This window comes from Paramacrobiotus metropolitanus, unplaced genomic scaffold (genome assembly GCF_019649055.1).
Source record: "Paramacrobiotus metropolitanus isolate TYO unplaced genomic scaffold, Prichtersi_v1.0 Parri_scaffold0000082, whole genome shotgun sequence".
Classification (NCBI taxonomy): domain Eukaryota; kingdom Metazoa; phylum Tardigrada; class Eutardigrada; order Parachela; family Macrobiotidae; genus Paramacrobiotus; species Paramacrobiotus metropolitanus.
Window position 1 is genome coordinate 139,148 of NW_026570302.1, and position 14,820 is coordinate 153,967.

At 42.1% G+C, this 14,820-nt stretch overlaps 2 protein-coding genes across 3 annotated transcripts; both read left to right on the forward strand.

The window, feature by feature from the left end:
* Nucleotides 1-5,426: 5,426 nt before the first annotated feature.
* On the forward strand, nt 5,427-8,309 carry LOC129595757 (uncharacterized). The gene is made up of 3 exons (XM_055492860.1): nt 5,427-5,575; nt 6,199-6,845; nt 7,394-8,309. The coding sequence occupies exons 1-3, from the start codon at nt 5,427-5,429 to the stop codon at nt 7,792-7,794; spliced, it is 1,197 nt and encodes a 398-aa protein (XP_055348835.1). The 3' UTR covers nt 7,795-8,309.
* Nucleotides 8,310-11,940: 3,631 nt separating this feature from the next.
* LOC129595770 (uncharacterized) lies at nt 11,941-14,419 on the forward strand. 2 transcript variants are annotated; one of them, XM_055492875.1, is made up of 5 exons: nt 11,941-12,107; nt 12,266-12,396; nt 12,781-12,876; nt 12,967-13,411; nt 14,041-14,419. In XM_055492875.1, the coding sequence occupies exons 2-5, from the start codon at nt 12,309-12,311 to the stop codon at nt 14,042-14,044; spliced, it is 633 nt and encodes a 210-aa protein (XP_055348850.1). In that variant the 5' UTR covers nt 11,941-12,107; nt 12,266-12,308; the 3' UTR covers nt 14,045-14,419. The 2 variants fall into 2 exon arrangements, with proteins under 2 accessions (XP_055348850.1, XP_055348849.1); XM_055492874.1 differs by having other exon boundaries at nt 11,941-12,396; nt 14,041-14,417.
* Nucleotides 14,420-14,820: the final 401 nt, after the last annotated feature.

The following is a 14,820-nucleotide window of genomic DNA, read 5'->3' on the forward strand; positions in this document are numbered from 1 at the left end:
ACACCTTCCCTGTACTGCTCCAGTCATTCGTATGGATTTTCCCGTCATGGCTAAACAGGGGTTTTTAAAAGCGCCACATTTATACCTGCACATTGATTGCTGTAAAGTCGCTTTAGTAGCAAGCGTATCTCGAGATGCGCGTGAGTGATTACCTTCAAACTGCCCTGTATTTCTGGAAAATCTCTTTCCTGTTTTTTACATGAAGATTCACAAAGACCTCAGAGCTAAACGTTAGAAAAACGAGTTTTATGGACTTCCGGCGTGTGACGCGGGTGGCACCGTGTTTTGGCTCAAATTTTGAAAGTTTTCGAAATCTTCTATCCTTTTGATTTTCGATTTTTGGGCGAAAAAGTGGCTTCTTCTGCGCAACGTTGGTTGCAAAATGAAGAATAAATGACGGGAATCAATCTAAGTGTTAAATGTGCCTTTTTGAACCAGATTTGTGCACGTTTCCAGGATTCTGCCTGCGCGACGCACAGCAAAATGCAAATTCTACTGTCACTGCATTGACTGCAGCACTTTGTTGATTATCACTACCGCCTTACACGGTACATGTACCTGCATCAGTGTGCAGGTATAAATGCAGTGCTTTTAAAAATCCCTGTTCAGCCATAACGTGGAATCCATACGGATGACTGGAGCAGTACAGGGAAGGTGTATAGTATGCTATCGATTTCCCCTATATTATATATATCAATATCACATGTATAACGTGTGTTATCAATCAAGGCCCGCTTCTACCTAATTGGAATTCGCATATCGACGGCTGCATTAGAAAAAAAGCTAAAAAGACGACAGATTGAACAGAATGAATTTTTTACAGAATGAAATATGAGTCAGACGCAGATGCCGAGCCAGCAAAGTTTGTACGTAGCAATTGTGACTATTCCTGCTTTTTGCGGCGATACACCGTACTGCCTTGGTACACCTGTGCGCACTGAAACACGCGCTTTATTCTCCAGTCATCCGGTGTCCAATCCCTAATTTCCAAAAAATGCGCATACGAATGCTCGTCTACCAATCCGGTACTGCTAGGAGCCACGCAAATGCAGCCACTGCAAAATAAAATAATAACAAGTTTAAAATTATTAATATTAACGTTGTTTAACCCCTGTTTATTAATTGCTGCTTAATTCCCACGCATCCATTTGTACTCGTACCGAGCCGTACGTTTTAGGCTTACCACAGGTCTTGGAGGCATTAGGTTTCTGCATCCATCGCCGCCGACAACACCAATGCCTGCGCGGTTAACCTGCGGGATTACTGGTGGTGACATGGCCCGAGTGACACGGGAAAACAATGGCGATGACCCAGGGCGAATGACAAGGGGGAACGATGGTGATCGGGTCGGTACACTGCTGCCGTTGTCGTACGTCAAACCGGATGCGCCGAATGCGTACGGCGGCGAAGGGAACGCCGATGCCACCGCATACGAGGACGCCATGGATGTACCGGAAACTGACCCGGCGCGAATGACACGTACATACGGAAACAATGTTGATCGGGCCGGTACACCGCTGTCGTTAATGTCGTTCGTCAAACCGGATGCGCCGAATGCGTACGGCGGCGAAAGGGACGCCGGTGCCGCCGCATACGAGGACGCAGAGGATGAGCCAGAAATTGACCCGACGCGAATGACACGCGAAGACGTTGAAGTGGCACTGCCGTCGTCATCGTCCGTCTGAGTGGATTTCGCAACAACATCGCTGTCGGTTTGCACTTCTTGCGAAACGAATTGGCGCAAAGGGTAACTTTGGCTTGGTTCTACAAGCAAGTTAAAAACTTTTGTCACATATTCGACCACGACCACCTCTTCAAACTCGTGTTAGTGTATCAGCACTTACTCGGTCTCGTAAGGTGTCTACTTAACCAGCAAGCAACCAGCATGCAAATCGCGCAGACTAAAAGTCCAGCAAGAAAATACAACCAGCCATAATCCCCAGATTCGCCTTTAGAACCAGGCAAATCCTCACCCTCTTGTCCGCCGTCGCTATGGGTAGGCATTGCTTCTGAACCCAAATATAACGCACAAGAAAGGGAAAATACTATGATCCAAACGTTTGCCATGATGTGGTCTTTTCGCTAACCTAGATAGGAATTTACTGACTAAATGTCTGTTGGCTAACTCGCCGCACCTGCAGTTCTATGTGCCTCGAAAAAGACAACATTTGCTAATTAAGCCGGTACATCCAGGTACGGTTTTATTGCCCCATTAAGAGCGGATGCGCAGCAATCCATGCATATGTCTCATGGAAGAGACGATGTCTGCTGCTCTCTCTTGAAGAGAAAACGGCGTGGTTCAAGTCGCGCCGACTTTTTTAATGGTATGTCTAACGTGTTACACCTCAATTGTGGAGCTGCACCAGCTGGGGGAGCAATAAAGTACAATATTTAACGATATGATGATTACTTCCGTATCCACTGGACGGGAATTTAAAGGAACTTTGCTACGCTTGGTCGGAAATTCAGTCTCCAAAAAAACTGAAGTAGATGAATATTCATTTCAAATAATTTTACAAATGCCCGCACTTAGATAGCTCACAAGATATGTCTAAGGCTTATTTCACATGTACAAGTACATGTACTCTGTACACGGAAGTAATTTACGCAAGTACGTATCTTATGTTCAACAGTTCAATCACGCATGTGTATCACACAAAGCCATACGTGTACATGGTGATAAATAGTGACAAATTTTTATATTCGCACAAGAGCATCAGGGACATGAATAATAATTTATTAATAATTATCAAGTTCTATGACGCTTAACACTTAACACCAGCACGCTTCGAGACTTTTACTTCCGTGAACGCCTTTTTTGTCATGAGTAGTCTTCGATCTCGTGCAGGTTACATCTGATCGTTAAAGACATTAAGCCTATTAATCAAACAAACAATAAACGAAGAGCAACTCGGGAGAATTTGTTTTAAATTTAGTTTTACGTAATTTTGCGATGATTCTTTTCATCAACAATCGAATTTACATGTTGATAAAACCTAAGAAACTGCAATATGAAATACGATGACGTTGTGAAAAATTCTGCAACCGACTACAAAATCACTGTATTTAAAGAAAATTGATAGAATTTTTGTATTATAATTTGTACGTGTCGGTACTGTACAAACATAACCGGACTGTGTGTTGCGTCGGGACAGATGTGACAGATTTATAGCATTTCGGCGCAACCAGCTGACATGCAAAGTAGCAAGTCAGTATCCCCGTGATGATTATAGAACGAAGTAGAACGAAGCTGTCAACGTTCTGCGCATCGCGCACAAGCGATTCTGCCGCTCAGATCATGAACACGGTATAACGGGAAAGATTCTTCGAAAGAATCTGAGTATAACGAGGTCAAAGGGTCGTCCTGCCACGAGCGTATGAATGTAGTGAAGACGGATGCCGGATTTGGAGCAGGACGAAGCAAGAGTCTATTTAAGCATGATTGTATTCGACAACCACTTCCAGTTTGTAAAATTATTTTGGGCCGTTCTTCCCTATCCCGCCCACCCTTTGTTTTCTGTTTTCTAGAGGGCGAGGGCATGTGACTTGAATTGCTGGTGGTGTTCCTTTTTTGTGTTGCTTGGGCATGTGAAAAATATGATGATTTTGTTCTCGTAAACTTGTAAACTTTGTGCTACTGCTGTTTTATGTTCACTGTTTGTTCGCCAAATTGCCATGAATGTGAGAACGTAGAAGACCCGGCGCACAAACATCGCGCCCAAATGAATAAACCCATGGCTGTTGAGAAGTTCCTTTCCTCTTGCTCCCCGTAGACCGTAGTTATTTTTCGCTAAACAATTTCGGACCAAATTCATCAGTGTGTTTCTATTCACAAGGCACGCAACTGACTGGGGCAATCAGTAAGCTGTACTTACTCAAATAAGTGAAATATTGCCAACAACGGCTACAAGCGATTTATGCCATGACGATTACGAAATTCATGCGTAATGACTTTTGAGAGCAGTACCTACATGTACAATACATAGCCAGGCGACCCATGCCAGGATACTATTGATTAATCAATGATTAATTACTGAATAATTAATGACGGATTAATTATTAATCAATTAATGACGGATGACAAACGTATACGTACTAAGTCTTAGATTTAACCGGAACGTCATCCACGTACTGTAATGCTGTGTACTCTAACAATTGCGCCGTCGTGGCAATTTCATTACGGCTGCAACTGCTACAGCAGAGTAAAATTCAAACGAGTACAAAAGTTTAATGTCAGGAAAGGCTATTAAACACTGGAGTTCCATCCAGTTGAGCGAATTCTGTTCGTGATAAGCGTACACTATTTTGTTTGCTGCATTGCACTACGTATGCACCTTGATTCAAGACTTTAACTGAACGACATGAACTACTCTCTGTACGCTACCCATATGTGCGCTAAAACTTGATTACAGTATTTATGTAAAATGTGAGTTGTGCCACCATCACAAGAACACGCAATTTTCGGGTCGAGTGGTTTTGCCTGTTAATCATAAATACACACCGATCAAAAGACGCTTACGATCAAAAGACGAATTGTTATTGTATTTTTGTATTTTTGTTATTGTATTGTTATTTCATTTTTGTTCAAACAGCCTCTTTTTTAAAAACAAATGTGGAACACTAACTTAAGATAACTGCTCACGCGTCTATAGCTCTGTTTTATTAATTGTTTAAAACATAATAACTATACAGAGAAGCACTATAGCACAGGCAGTGCAGTTTATTTGAGACGTTTGGGTTCAAACTTGAAAGCGTTTTTCCGAACGCGCAGTAAGAAAATACGGATCACATTGTGTTCAGAAATAGCGCTGGCCAGTTTGCAGTTACTGTGTCACTGTAATAATAACAAGTATGCAACTCTTTACGGTGTTTAGCTGTGCTGTGCTCCTTTACTGAGGAAATTAAGAAAAGAGCATTACGGATCAAATAAGGTTGGACAGTGACACATGTTTGTTTAGTTATCATTGCCTGACCTCCAGAAAATATTGACAGAAGCAGGGCAATACGATAACACTAAAGCAAGGCTCGGCACCGCAACCGATAACCGATAAGCAATTGCGATCAAAAGCCTTGAGAATTCGCTGATGAGTCACGTAAAGGGGTTGTGCCGACCATTATCCCCAAGGCACCCATTTGTGCGCAAAGTTCGTAGCTTAGACAGTGCATAAAAGCGGTCGTCCAAGCGATGTATCGGATAATGTTTCGACACGATTACTATCTTCAATACAGTACTGTTACCGCAACTGTCCTAGTCGATATACAGAGTACAATGTAAATCTTAAATTTATTTTCCAAAAAATTTTGTAGATTATATTTAGCTTATACACTGTAGTGGAGACAAAATGGCTCCGGAAGCAGCCAGCACAGCTTCACCCAGTACGTCGGTGCAAATGTGAACGCTGACCAGAAATGGCCGGGTTTTCCGCATGCAGCACGTCAAGCAGTTTGATGTTGGCAATCGCGGTACAGTGTGGCTCGTCAAAGGGGATAATGTGGATAACGAGACAGATACTTCAAAAAACACTCGCTACGTGCTCAAAGAGATCCCTTTCCAAGGAGACGACGTGGCCAAGAAGTAACTGAAGGACAACTGGGATCTCCTGAAAAGTATTAACCATCCCAATGTCATACGTTATCTCCATGTCGAAATGCTACCTCAAACGCCCATAAAACCGGCGCATGTGGTTGTTTTGTTGGAGTGGTGTCGCTGTAAGTGCGTATGTACACTGTACAATATACACCGTAAAAATGCACATTGTACAACTATTTCCAACTTGTATTTCGATGAAGTTCTTTTTAGTCGACATTTTCATGCACAAAATATATCTCTCATAACCAATTAACTATACACGATCAGAAACTATTGTAATGACGATCATTCAATTTTTTGTAACTTTCTCAGGTATGTACAATGTAGGACTAAAATTTAATGGTCGTATAGCCCCATACCCAGCATTCTGGACGCAAACGGTGCAGTGCACTTGTACGAAACGGATATTAAATTTTTGAACTCAGTCGTACAGTGCACTGCGCTGCATTCGTACTGAATGTGAAGAGGTTGGGTATGCGATCATTTTGTCCTAAGCTGTAAAATAAGCACATTAAGCTAATCGCAAAAAAATATCGAAAAGCATAAAATTTTGTTTGAACGCGCACACAGTTTTTGGATTAAAAAACGATAAATATTGCAGTTTAAAGTCTGGCGAACTTGTTACATGAAAGCAGACCCGAAGGATCAACGTTTCACAAACTGACTGTCGACATCCTCCGCGGTACGCTTATTCACGCTAAACGGATTTTCCACGGAGACATAAAATCCGAAAACATCTTCATCGATGTGGACGCCGATGGGGAACTGCAGGCCAAAATCGGTGACCTCGATGATTTCATCCGCGTAGCCGAGAGTACCACCAATAAGACCAACCCAAACGCGGCACAACTGGTAGGCACCGTTCGCTATTTGTCCCCGGAGCGGCTGCGAGGCGACACTAATGTGCCGGTGAGCGTAAAGAGAAACGCCAATATTAGGAGTGTGGGCTGCACTTTCCTGGATTTAGTGACATACCAGTGCGTGTACTTCGTTAAACCCAAAGGAGAACATCTGAAGGTGAAAAAGTACTGCAAGAACGATAGCGAGACTGGGGATGCCTTGAAGAAGTTGGCTGAATTGCGGCATTTTCTGGAGAACGGCGGGCGGCCGTGGGTACCACCTAGTCTGCAGCCGGAATTACGGGCATTTATTGCACGCTGTCTGGCAGAAAATCGAGCACAGCGACCAACCGCAAAAGAGTTACTAGACGACCCATGGATCCACTGCGATCCAGCGATTCGATATATAGATGGAGGTGAGCCGTTTTTCAACTAAGCTGTGGTAAAGAAACTCCTGTGTACGTTCGGGCGGATTGAGCTAGTCCTACAACGGCTACAAGCAGCCTAATATAGTTAAAAATGCTTTATTTCACCTGAGGTACAACATAAATTTGTAATAACATTATAACAGACAACATAAAACATTTTTTACAACATCAGACTTAAAAATTCTTTGTCGTTTTAATAATCCGATAAAAATCGAGACGCAGCCACTTGTTTGTCTGTTTCTCGATGGCCCGTATCATCTTGTGGTTTAAGGCGGTATTTCGTTTTCGCCCCATCTTTTTATTTAAAGCGCAAAGTGGTTTTGCGTCCATACAAAGCGTACACACGTGAGAGCCAGTGTGACGCATGTGGTCCAAAAACCGTTTTTCTGTGTGAAAAGTAGAAGAACGGTTTTACCGCTGGAAGTAAATGGGCGCCGCCTTTGTAGAAAATAGTACCCTAAATTGAAGAACGGTTATGGCTATAAGAAGACAACTGAGTATCGGCCGTTAGCATAAATAAAATTCCGATTCCATAGTGCCTTACGAGCCGCATATCATCCGACTGAAACACTCCAATCTACTACCCCGTCAAGTGGACGGGGAGTACGATATGAAGAACGTGGAATGGAATCTGCCATGGAGTAACAATGCCCACTGCGCCATCCGCTTTCTAGCGCACTTCGGAGCGCCCCATTTTCGGATAGCCGATGCGGAAGAGCTGGTTTACGCGTGTCCGCGCGCCCTGACGCCGGGCCAGCCGATTGAGAAGAAATATCGCGATTTAATTCTGGAGGGTCTGGAGACGAGTGAACTACTGGTCGAACAGCCTCTCCTCGCCGCTATGGTCCGCCACATGCTCAACGACGACCGAATGCCGGCCAAGTTCACGGCCCGTCTGCAGCCAGTGGGTGCGCCGTTCCCCGATATGGGGGCCTGAATGAACACGATGGAAGTGGAGCACGAGTACGCCGTCAAGGTGGCCGCCACCTGGGCGGATATCAAACCGAAATGGACGCTGGCCGACCGGTGATGGTGATGATGTACGCGGGGTCCATCGGGATGCGCATGCCCGTCTTGGATACCTTTCGAGGCATCAACGGCGTCCCGGACCATATTCCAACGTTTTCGGTCACAATTATTATTAACGGGTACTATATATAGTGACACGGATGCCAATCGCATACTGATTTGTACAGGTTCGTCGCCCAGCCTGTCGAAGATGTTGTGATTAATGTGCAAATTTGAACTAGCCAAACCTATTTGGCCTAATTTTAGTTTTTAATTCCTTTCCGTTACGAATGAATGCTATAGTTAATGGGGTAACATCTGTTGTACATCTCTTAACGAATTACCCTTCCTACCGAGGCTGGTTCCGGCAAAACTGGCTGCGGTAAAGATTTGAAGGTAATCTTGAGAATAATAGCAGTTCTAATTGCTTAGAAGATTTATTAAAGCATTAAGTACGTATATACTATAATAACTTTATGTATGTACTATGATTTGAATTCAGAGCCATGTTTGAATTATGTACACCGAGTTTCGAAGGGATAATTTGCAATCGCTGCATGTCAAAATACCTGCAACCGAATTTCACGAGAATAAATGTGCGAAGTAGGAAGTATCAGATCTTTCGCTTCTAGGCTAGGCAAGGTTAGTAAAATGTGGCACTTCTTCACAGCAGAAAAAACTCAGGTAATTCCTCTGCCAAAAACACTAACGTGATATGCAGCAATATGTTTAGTTTAGCATCTGCAGTTTTAGATTAATACGAAGATGTTCGAATTTTTGTTTCTAGGGCATCCAAAACCACACATTTTTAAAATAAAACAGAAAAAACCAAACCTTTTAAACGTTGATCTAGTGAATCAACACTGGCCAGTTGGCTAGCCCGGAACGGATTTATAAATCCAGTATTCCATACTCTGACTAAATAATCGGAGCAGTGCATAAAACATTATAACTGCATTAATTTTAAAATAACTCAGCACCGGTTACCACGCTAAAAGATCATCGGAGTAGAAACGCCTGTTTATGCCATCCGTAAAATAGCGCGTACAAAACTGGCGAGTAAGTTTAAGAACTGTGTCACTAAAGGGATTCTCCAGAAAAAAGTCGACCTTTCATTACTATTCAGTAGCCTGCTAGGACACTTAATTGATATAACAATCGAACTTGATATTTTGCCGAAATCTATAATAAATCTGCTATCTCCAGTGAAAAAAGATTGTTAAAAGGTCTGACCTTTCGTTGCTGTCTCAAAGTGTTCGAGGGTTTTAAGTAAAACCACATAGCACACCACTTACAAGGCAAAAATCTTTATTAAAAAGTTTTTTCAAAACTTTATCCGTGGACGTCAAAACAATGCTCAACAATATCCGCATATAGCGCTACTACGCTTTGGATGCAATATCCTTATGGTACAGTTTACACTCCTTTTCAGTTGAGATGGATTTGCACTGCTCCTTACAGATACGTTGATTTGTTACGAGTATCGAAAGTGGTCTGTGCAGGTTGTTCAGTAACTTTACAACGCATGATGCGGTGCAACGCCCATAGACTACAGCATAGTGTAGAATTCACTGTTAAATTGCGTTTTGGCCACGCCCATTAACCATAGCAGATGAAACTAAATTTTTTCGTTTATTCTAATGTTCCTCTATCTTTCTGTAAAAGATCAGAACTTTTTGAATTTACATCCGGTGACGGGCCCTGGTCAGAAGTTATTCGACTATCAGAAATAATTCCACTATGTATTATCTGCACAAAATAATTGAAAAAGGTGTTACAGTACTTCGTATGCGCTATACCGTAGGCTATATAGATATTGGGTAGTGATACACAGTTTGTTTACAAGATCGAGATTGTAGTGATCAACGATTAAGGGATTTAGCCCGGTACATAGCACCAAATTTAATTTTAAAAATTATTTTAAAATTTGAAAAAAATGGTAGAAAGCTGGTTCGGTACCAAAACGATCTTCATGGTAATGTGCGTTTTCGTGCAAAATTTGAAGAGCGTCGGTTCATAATGAGACTTTTGGTGCACCTCCGCGCGTTTAAACTTTTGGAATTTTATTTCACTACAGATAATAACTCCCGAACCGGATGTTGCGCGCGCAAACGGATTTCACGCCTATTTTTACGAATCCATTGATTACAAAATGTCCTAAAGCAATGCAAAAAAGTGTTTAGTAGTGCGCGACAGCGAAAGCTCCCGTGCATGTACCCGAATTTGGTACTATGTACCGGCCCAAATCCGTTAAGTACTGATAACTACTGGACACATGTGGCTGTGTTAAGCATTTGCGCAGCCGTTCCTGTGAAAACAGAGTAGTATCGAGTAGTAATTGTAGTCATCCCGGCATCGCTAACGTAACATTTTAAACGACTACGAAGAGAACGCAGTTTGCGCATGCGGCAGGAATGGCGTTTTGGAGTACTGTAACTACACGTATTTTGTCGAGAAACCGGCTTTATTAAACCACCAGGGTAGTCATGCTACAGATAACCGGTACCGCTTTCACTGTCCCAGCACAATCTGCCCCAAGCGAACGGGAAGCTGAAACACCGAAATGCTCGCATGTGTGCAGCACCGTTCGACCAGAGCGAGAAAGGAATGTGTGTAGCAATAATTTGGTGACCTCTTTCACATAGTCCAACGGAAAGCGGGGGCAAGGGCTAAAATCTTCTAAACAGAGCTTGGCATTCGTAGCAGTTACAGATTAGGAAACGGCGTTCTTGCCGGGATTCCGAGGTTCGGGGTGTTCGCCGAGTAGGCGCAGTCGCGGAAGTTATCGAACCGCGCTCGTCAGACTAGCTAATATAGTCCGGGTAACCACAAGGTCCACAACGACAGTGGCAAGGCCTAAAGGGGAGTCATCTTTCACTTCAAAGTTCTGTCTGAAACGGCTGGAAAAGAAAATCATATAAGGCTAGTTTACCTTCCATCGTCGGCGGTCGGGCTACCAACTGAGGCATGATTTTCTTCCACAAAAGAAAAAAATAGGAAAACAATAAAAGAAAAGTAAAACTTTACTCTGGGAAATAAATGACACGATTTAGCGTTGAGGAAACTCGTATTTACACTTCTATTTACAGGTTCCCTCATTGTGCTTCTTAGGCTCACTTGTTACATAGGGACAGGAGGTACGAGTACGCACTTAGTGCAACCGATGCATGTTTTAAAATTATAACCTCCACATTCAACAAAATATAAAAGTTTTGTCAACTTTATTTCATAATTGTAAAGCACAATTACAGTTACAGTACATGTTTCCTTAGGAAGCAATCCGGAAGGATCTAAAATCCAGAATTATATTTTTAAATCTAAAATTCAGAAATTTACATGCTTCAGTACTTTTTGTATTCTGGACGCTTAGTTAGTCGTAGCTGTGCACCGCAGTGCGCTGATTGTTGGCTTCTTGCTACTGTATGTCTTCACCTTCTGGAGCCAACTTGGAGTTGTCCAATAAGGAGAAAACTTTTCTAAATTAATTTATTGATAAGTACTAATAACTGCTGTTACAGGAACGGAGAAGCCTACACAGAAGATTCGTAAAAAGTGGCTGAGGCTTTTCATGTGGAAACAGCGCACTATTGTCTGGTTTCCGGAAGGGGAAAAACATTAATGCAGGCTGCTGTTCTCACAGGGACGACCATAATAATATTGCAAAGGCTTTCTACGCTGCAGAATCATGACGTGGAAATTGTATTAAAAAGCGTGACGATAACTTTGTACTTTGTACCTGTCTATCAAATTTCGTACAACGACAGTGGGACCCAGAAGACTGAGCTCATTAATGCACCGGATCTGACCGGAAACACAAAAGATTGTGGAAGCGGTAGTTAGCATAGCGGCCTACGGGAATGCACGGTAACTACGGTAACTACGGCACTATATGTTACCGTATACTGTAATGCGACTAATGTCCAAATGAGACTCGGGAGCAAATGCCAACGCACGCTGCAGCAATGCCATGCTCAGTGAACCGAACGAATTCACGAGATTCGATTGCCACGATGGCGCAGCTCCAGTTGCTGCAATATGCAGCGCTACAGCCGTACCTGGATATCGATGTCGTTTCTATTAAATTAATGTGTAGCAGTTTGCAGTAAATTTTAAACAGTGCGTACTTACACAGCAAGAAATAGTATTCAATTTGTGCTCCCGCCCTGCAAGTCAGCAAGTCATCGGCAATCAATCAATCCGCTATCGGCTGTCCTAGCATGCTTCCTATGTGGATAATAAATTGTGATCGCAGTCATTACGCATACTTCTGCTAACATTTCGCAGTCGTTCTGAATCGGTCCTTTTGTAGACATTATTCAAGTTTTAATACTATAGCCTCTGCCATTTGTACGGGTATCTGTAGTTCAAGTTAACAAGACCAAACCGATGCATTTTTCCAGGGAGCTGGTCGGTGGTTTTGAGCACTTCTTTGCCGTAATCAGCATGACGATGGTGGCTTGTTATTTTGCATGTCAACCGGTTGCGCCAAAATGTTATCAATATATCACCTGTGGTCCGACGTACGAAGCCTGTAATTATCACAAAAGCATTTCTGCTATCAGTAATCTATACTTGCATACCTAACTTCTAAATTTTAATAGCTGTACTTTGTCTGTTATGCTTTTACAGTTTAGAGCGCAATAAATACGTTCTAAACACAAACGCAAAGAAAAAAACAGCAACTGATGCTTTAAAAATGAAATAATTTGTATACTTTATTTTTATAGATAACATATATTTTTTACAGATATATTTTGTATATTCATTTTTCATACATACACATACAAGTATAATGAATAATAATGTATATATAATATATACATCTTTTTACACATTTATATTTTTTATATACATACATTTTGTATTTTTACTTGCACAAGTCTGTTGTGATAATCTGCTTATATTTCGCGCATAGTAATGGAAGTCTTGACCGAGGCCGATCGTACTAAGAAAGACGACACTGTCTACCTCGCATTTGCCCGTTCCAGAGCGGCTGCAGAAAAGGTCACTCCAGGGAAGTTCACCATAATATCCATGGCCCATGTGGAGGAGTAATTAAAATTATTAATAATTTATAAACCAAGTGCACGCTTTATTCTAACAGTGCTTCCCAAGCCGGAATCCATCTTCATCGTCCCCATGCCGAACGTGACGGTCAGCCGGTTCGACGATGCGACATTTAATTGTACTTTCAATCGCACATTCCCCTTCGATAACTCGTGGGGAGATTTTATGTGGCGGCTCAATTCCAGGATAATACGTGCTCCGAAACGACACCCGTTTTATGGGTTTGAACGGCACAGAATGCAAGGCGGCTGGCATGGCAAACATTTCCCTCTGTACAATATATCCACGGCCACGTATTTACGGACAGACACCTGGACACATCCCGATCGGATGGCGGCCGTGTATTGGACCCTGTTTGTAGTGCGCAACGTGGACCTTTACAAGTCGGCGCGGGTCGAATGTTGGGTGCGCAGCGATCCACGTGATGAGTGGTGGATGGTGCAAGGGGCTTACCTTCATGTCAACTGGCAGACGTCCATGTATGTACAGAGCTTGTCAACAAATTGAGCATTCATAAACACAGCGAACATTAGAAATTTACGGGTAACAAGTAAATCCGTACTAGGTATACGGCGCGCCACGCCACACTGTTTAAACACGTAACATCCATTTGGCTGGCTGGTGACCTGGCGCACGCCAGATATTTTAATGAAAATAAATGTAACTGCCTGGAGGAATGTGGCTAGAAAGCGGTCGATGCAGTAAGGCACTAACTGCGAAGCGCAGTTACGCGTTGGTAGAGCAATATTAGTGCGAAGTTGGCGCTTGAATGTACATTCAAGCGCCAAACTTCGCACTAATATTGCTCCACCTGCACAATTTTTCGACAGGCTTGTACAGGTTATTATTTTGTTTTTCGTGCTCTTTAATGGTTATTTTAATGGTATGTTGATTATTGCAAATTTGTATATTTGGTTGAGCCTTGTTAAAAGACAGGTTTGTTTTTCTTATTAGTTTCTTAATTCTTCTATAATTACTATTGATTGATTCTGTGTGTGAGTGTTGTTTTCTGTTTCTAAGCATGGTCACGTTAATGCATAGGAAAATTAATGTAAAAATTGTAATTCGATGTACAATAGAACAGAAGATATGTAATTATGTACTTTAGATAACCGCGTGCGCGGGCAAGGGAACGGAGCCTCGGGAAGTTGTACTTACTTATTATTACCTTCCGTTTGCTGGCTGGAAGTGGATCATAACAAACGGCTGAAGAAAAGCGATGCTTTAAATTATTTCTACGATGATTTAAATTATACCCGTTATTTCTATTTAATATTTCCATTATTTTTTCATTGTTTCTTATTTGTTGCTATAAATCACATACAAAACTAATAATGCTATTTTTGTTGCAACTTATGCATCGTCATGTACGGTACCTACTTGTATTGTCAATAATGGTCTTCAAAATTCACTGCTGGGTTTGTGTCTTCATGCAGCCGCAATTTTAATACACCATTTGTCATGACTTTCATATTTGGCATAAATAAACAAAATATTTTCACGCTAATAAACATCCCTCGCAACACAAAAAACAACTCACAATACTCAGGAAAAGCAAAAACCTCAAGCGTACAAACACAAAAACTGAGATCAAAAATACAGAATAAAATTCCCATTCGTAGACCAGAGCAAAGTTCACACGTAAACAACATTTAGGAACACAAAAAACCAACGCAACAAAGTCAATAGACTCCACTCTACACACTAGAAAGAACCAAACCGAGATTGCTGTCAGAAAAATCCTCATTATTCTCCCCTTCCAACAGGACCTCCCTAAGGATGTCCGAAAGGTCACCAGTCACTTCAAAAAATTCTGAATAAATCCCTTTTAACGCGGCCATCCTTCACATGTCGAATAACCGCCCAAAAGGTAACCAGACACTCCCAA

Coding starts and splice junctions, on each gene's coding strand:
- LOC129595770 (XM_055492874.1), top strand. CDS start 12,252: ATGCATTTTTCCAGGGAGCTGGTCGGTGGTTTTGAGCACTTCTTTGCC. Junction 12,397..12,780: donor TGGTCCGACGTACGAAGCCT/GTAATTATCACA, acceptor TTTCGCGCATAG/TAATGGAAGTCTTGACCGAG. Junction 12,877..12,966: donor GGCTGCAGAAAAGGTCACTC/CAGGGAAGTTCA, acceptor GCTTTATTCTAA/CAGTGCTTCCCAAGCCGGAA.
- LOC129595757 (XM_055492860.1), top strand. CDS start 5,427: ATGCAGCACGTCAAGCAGTTTGATGTTGGCAATCGCGGTACAGTGTGG. Junction 5,576..6,198: donor GGAGACGACGTGGCCAAGAA/GTAACTGAAGGA, acceptor TGCAGTTTAAAG/TCTGGCGAACTTGTTACATG. Junction 6,846..7,393: donor GATTCGATATATAGATGGAG/GTGAGCCGTTTT, acceptor CCGATTCCATAG/TGCCTTACGAGCCGCATATC.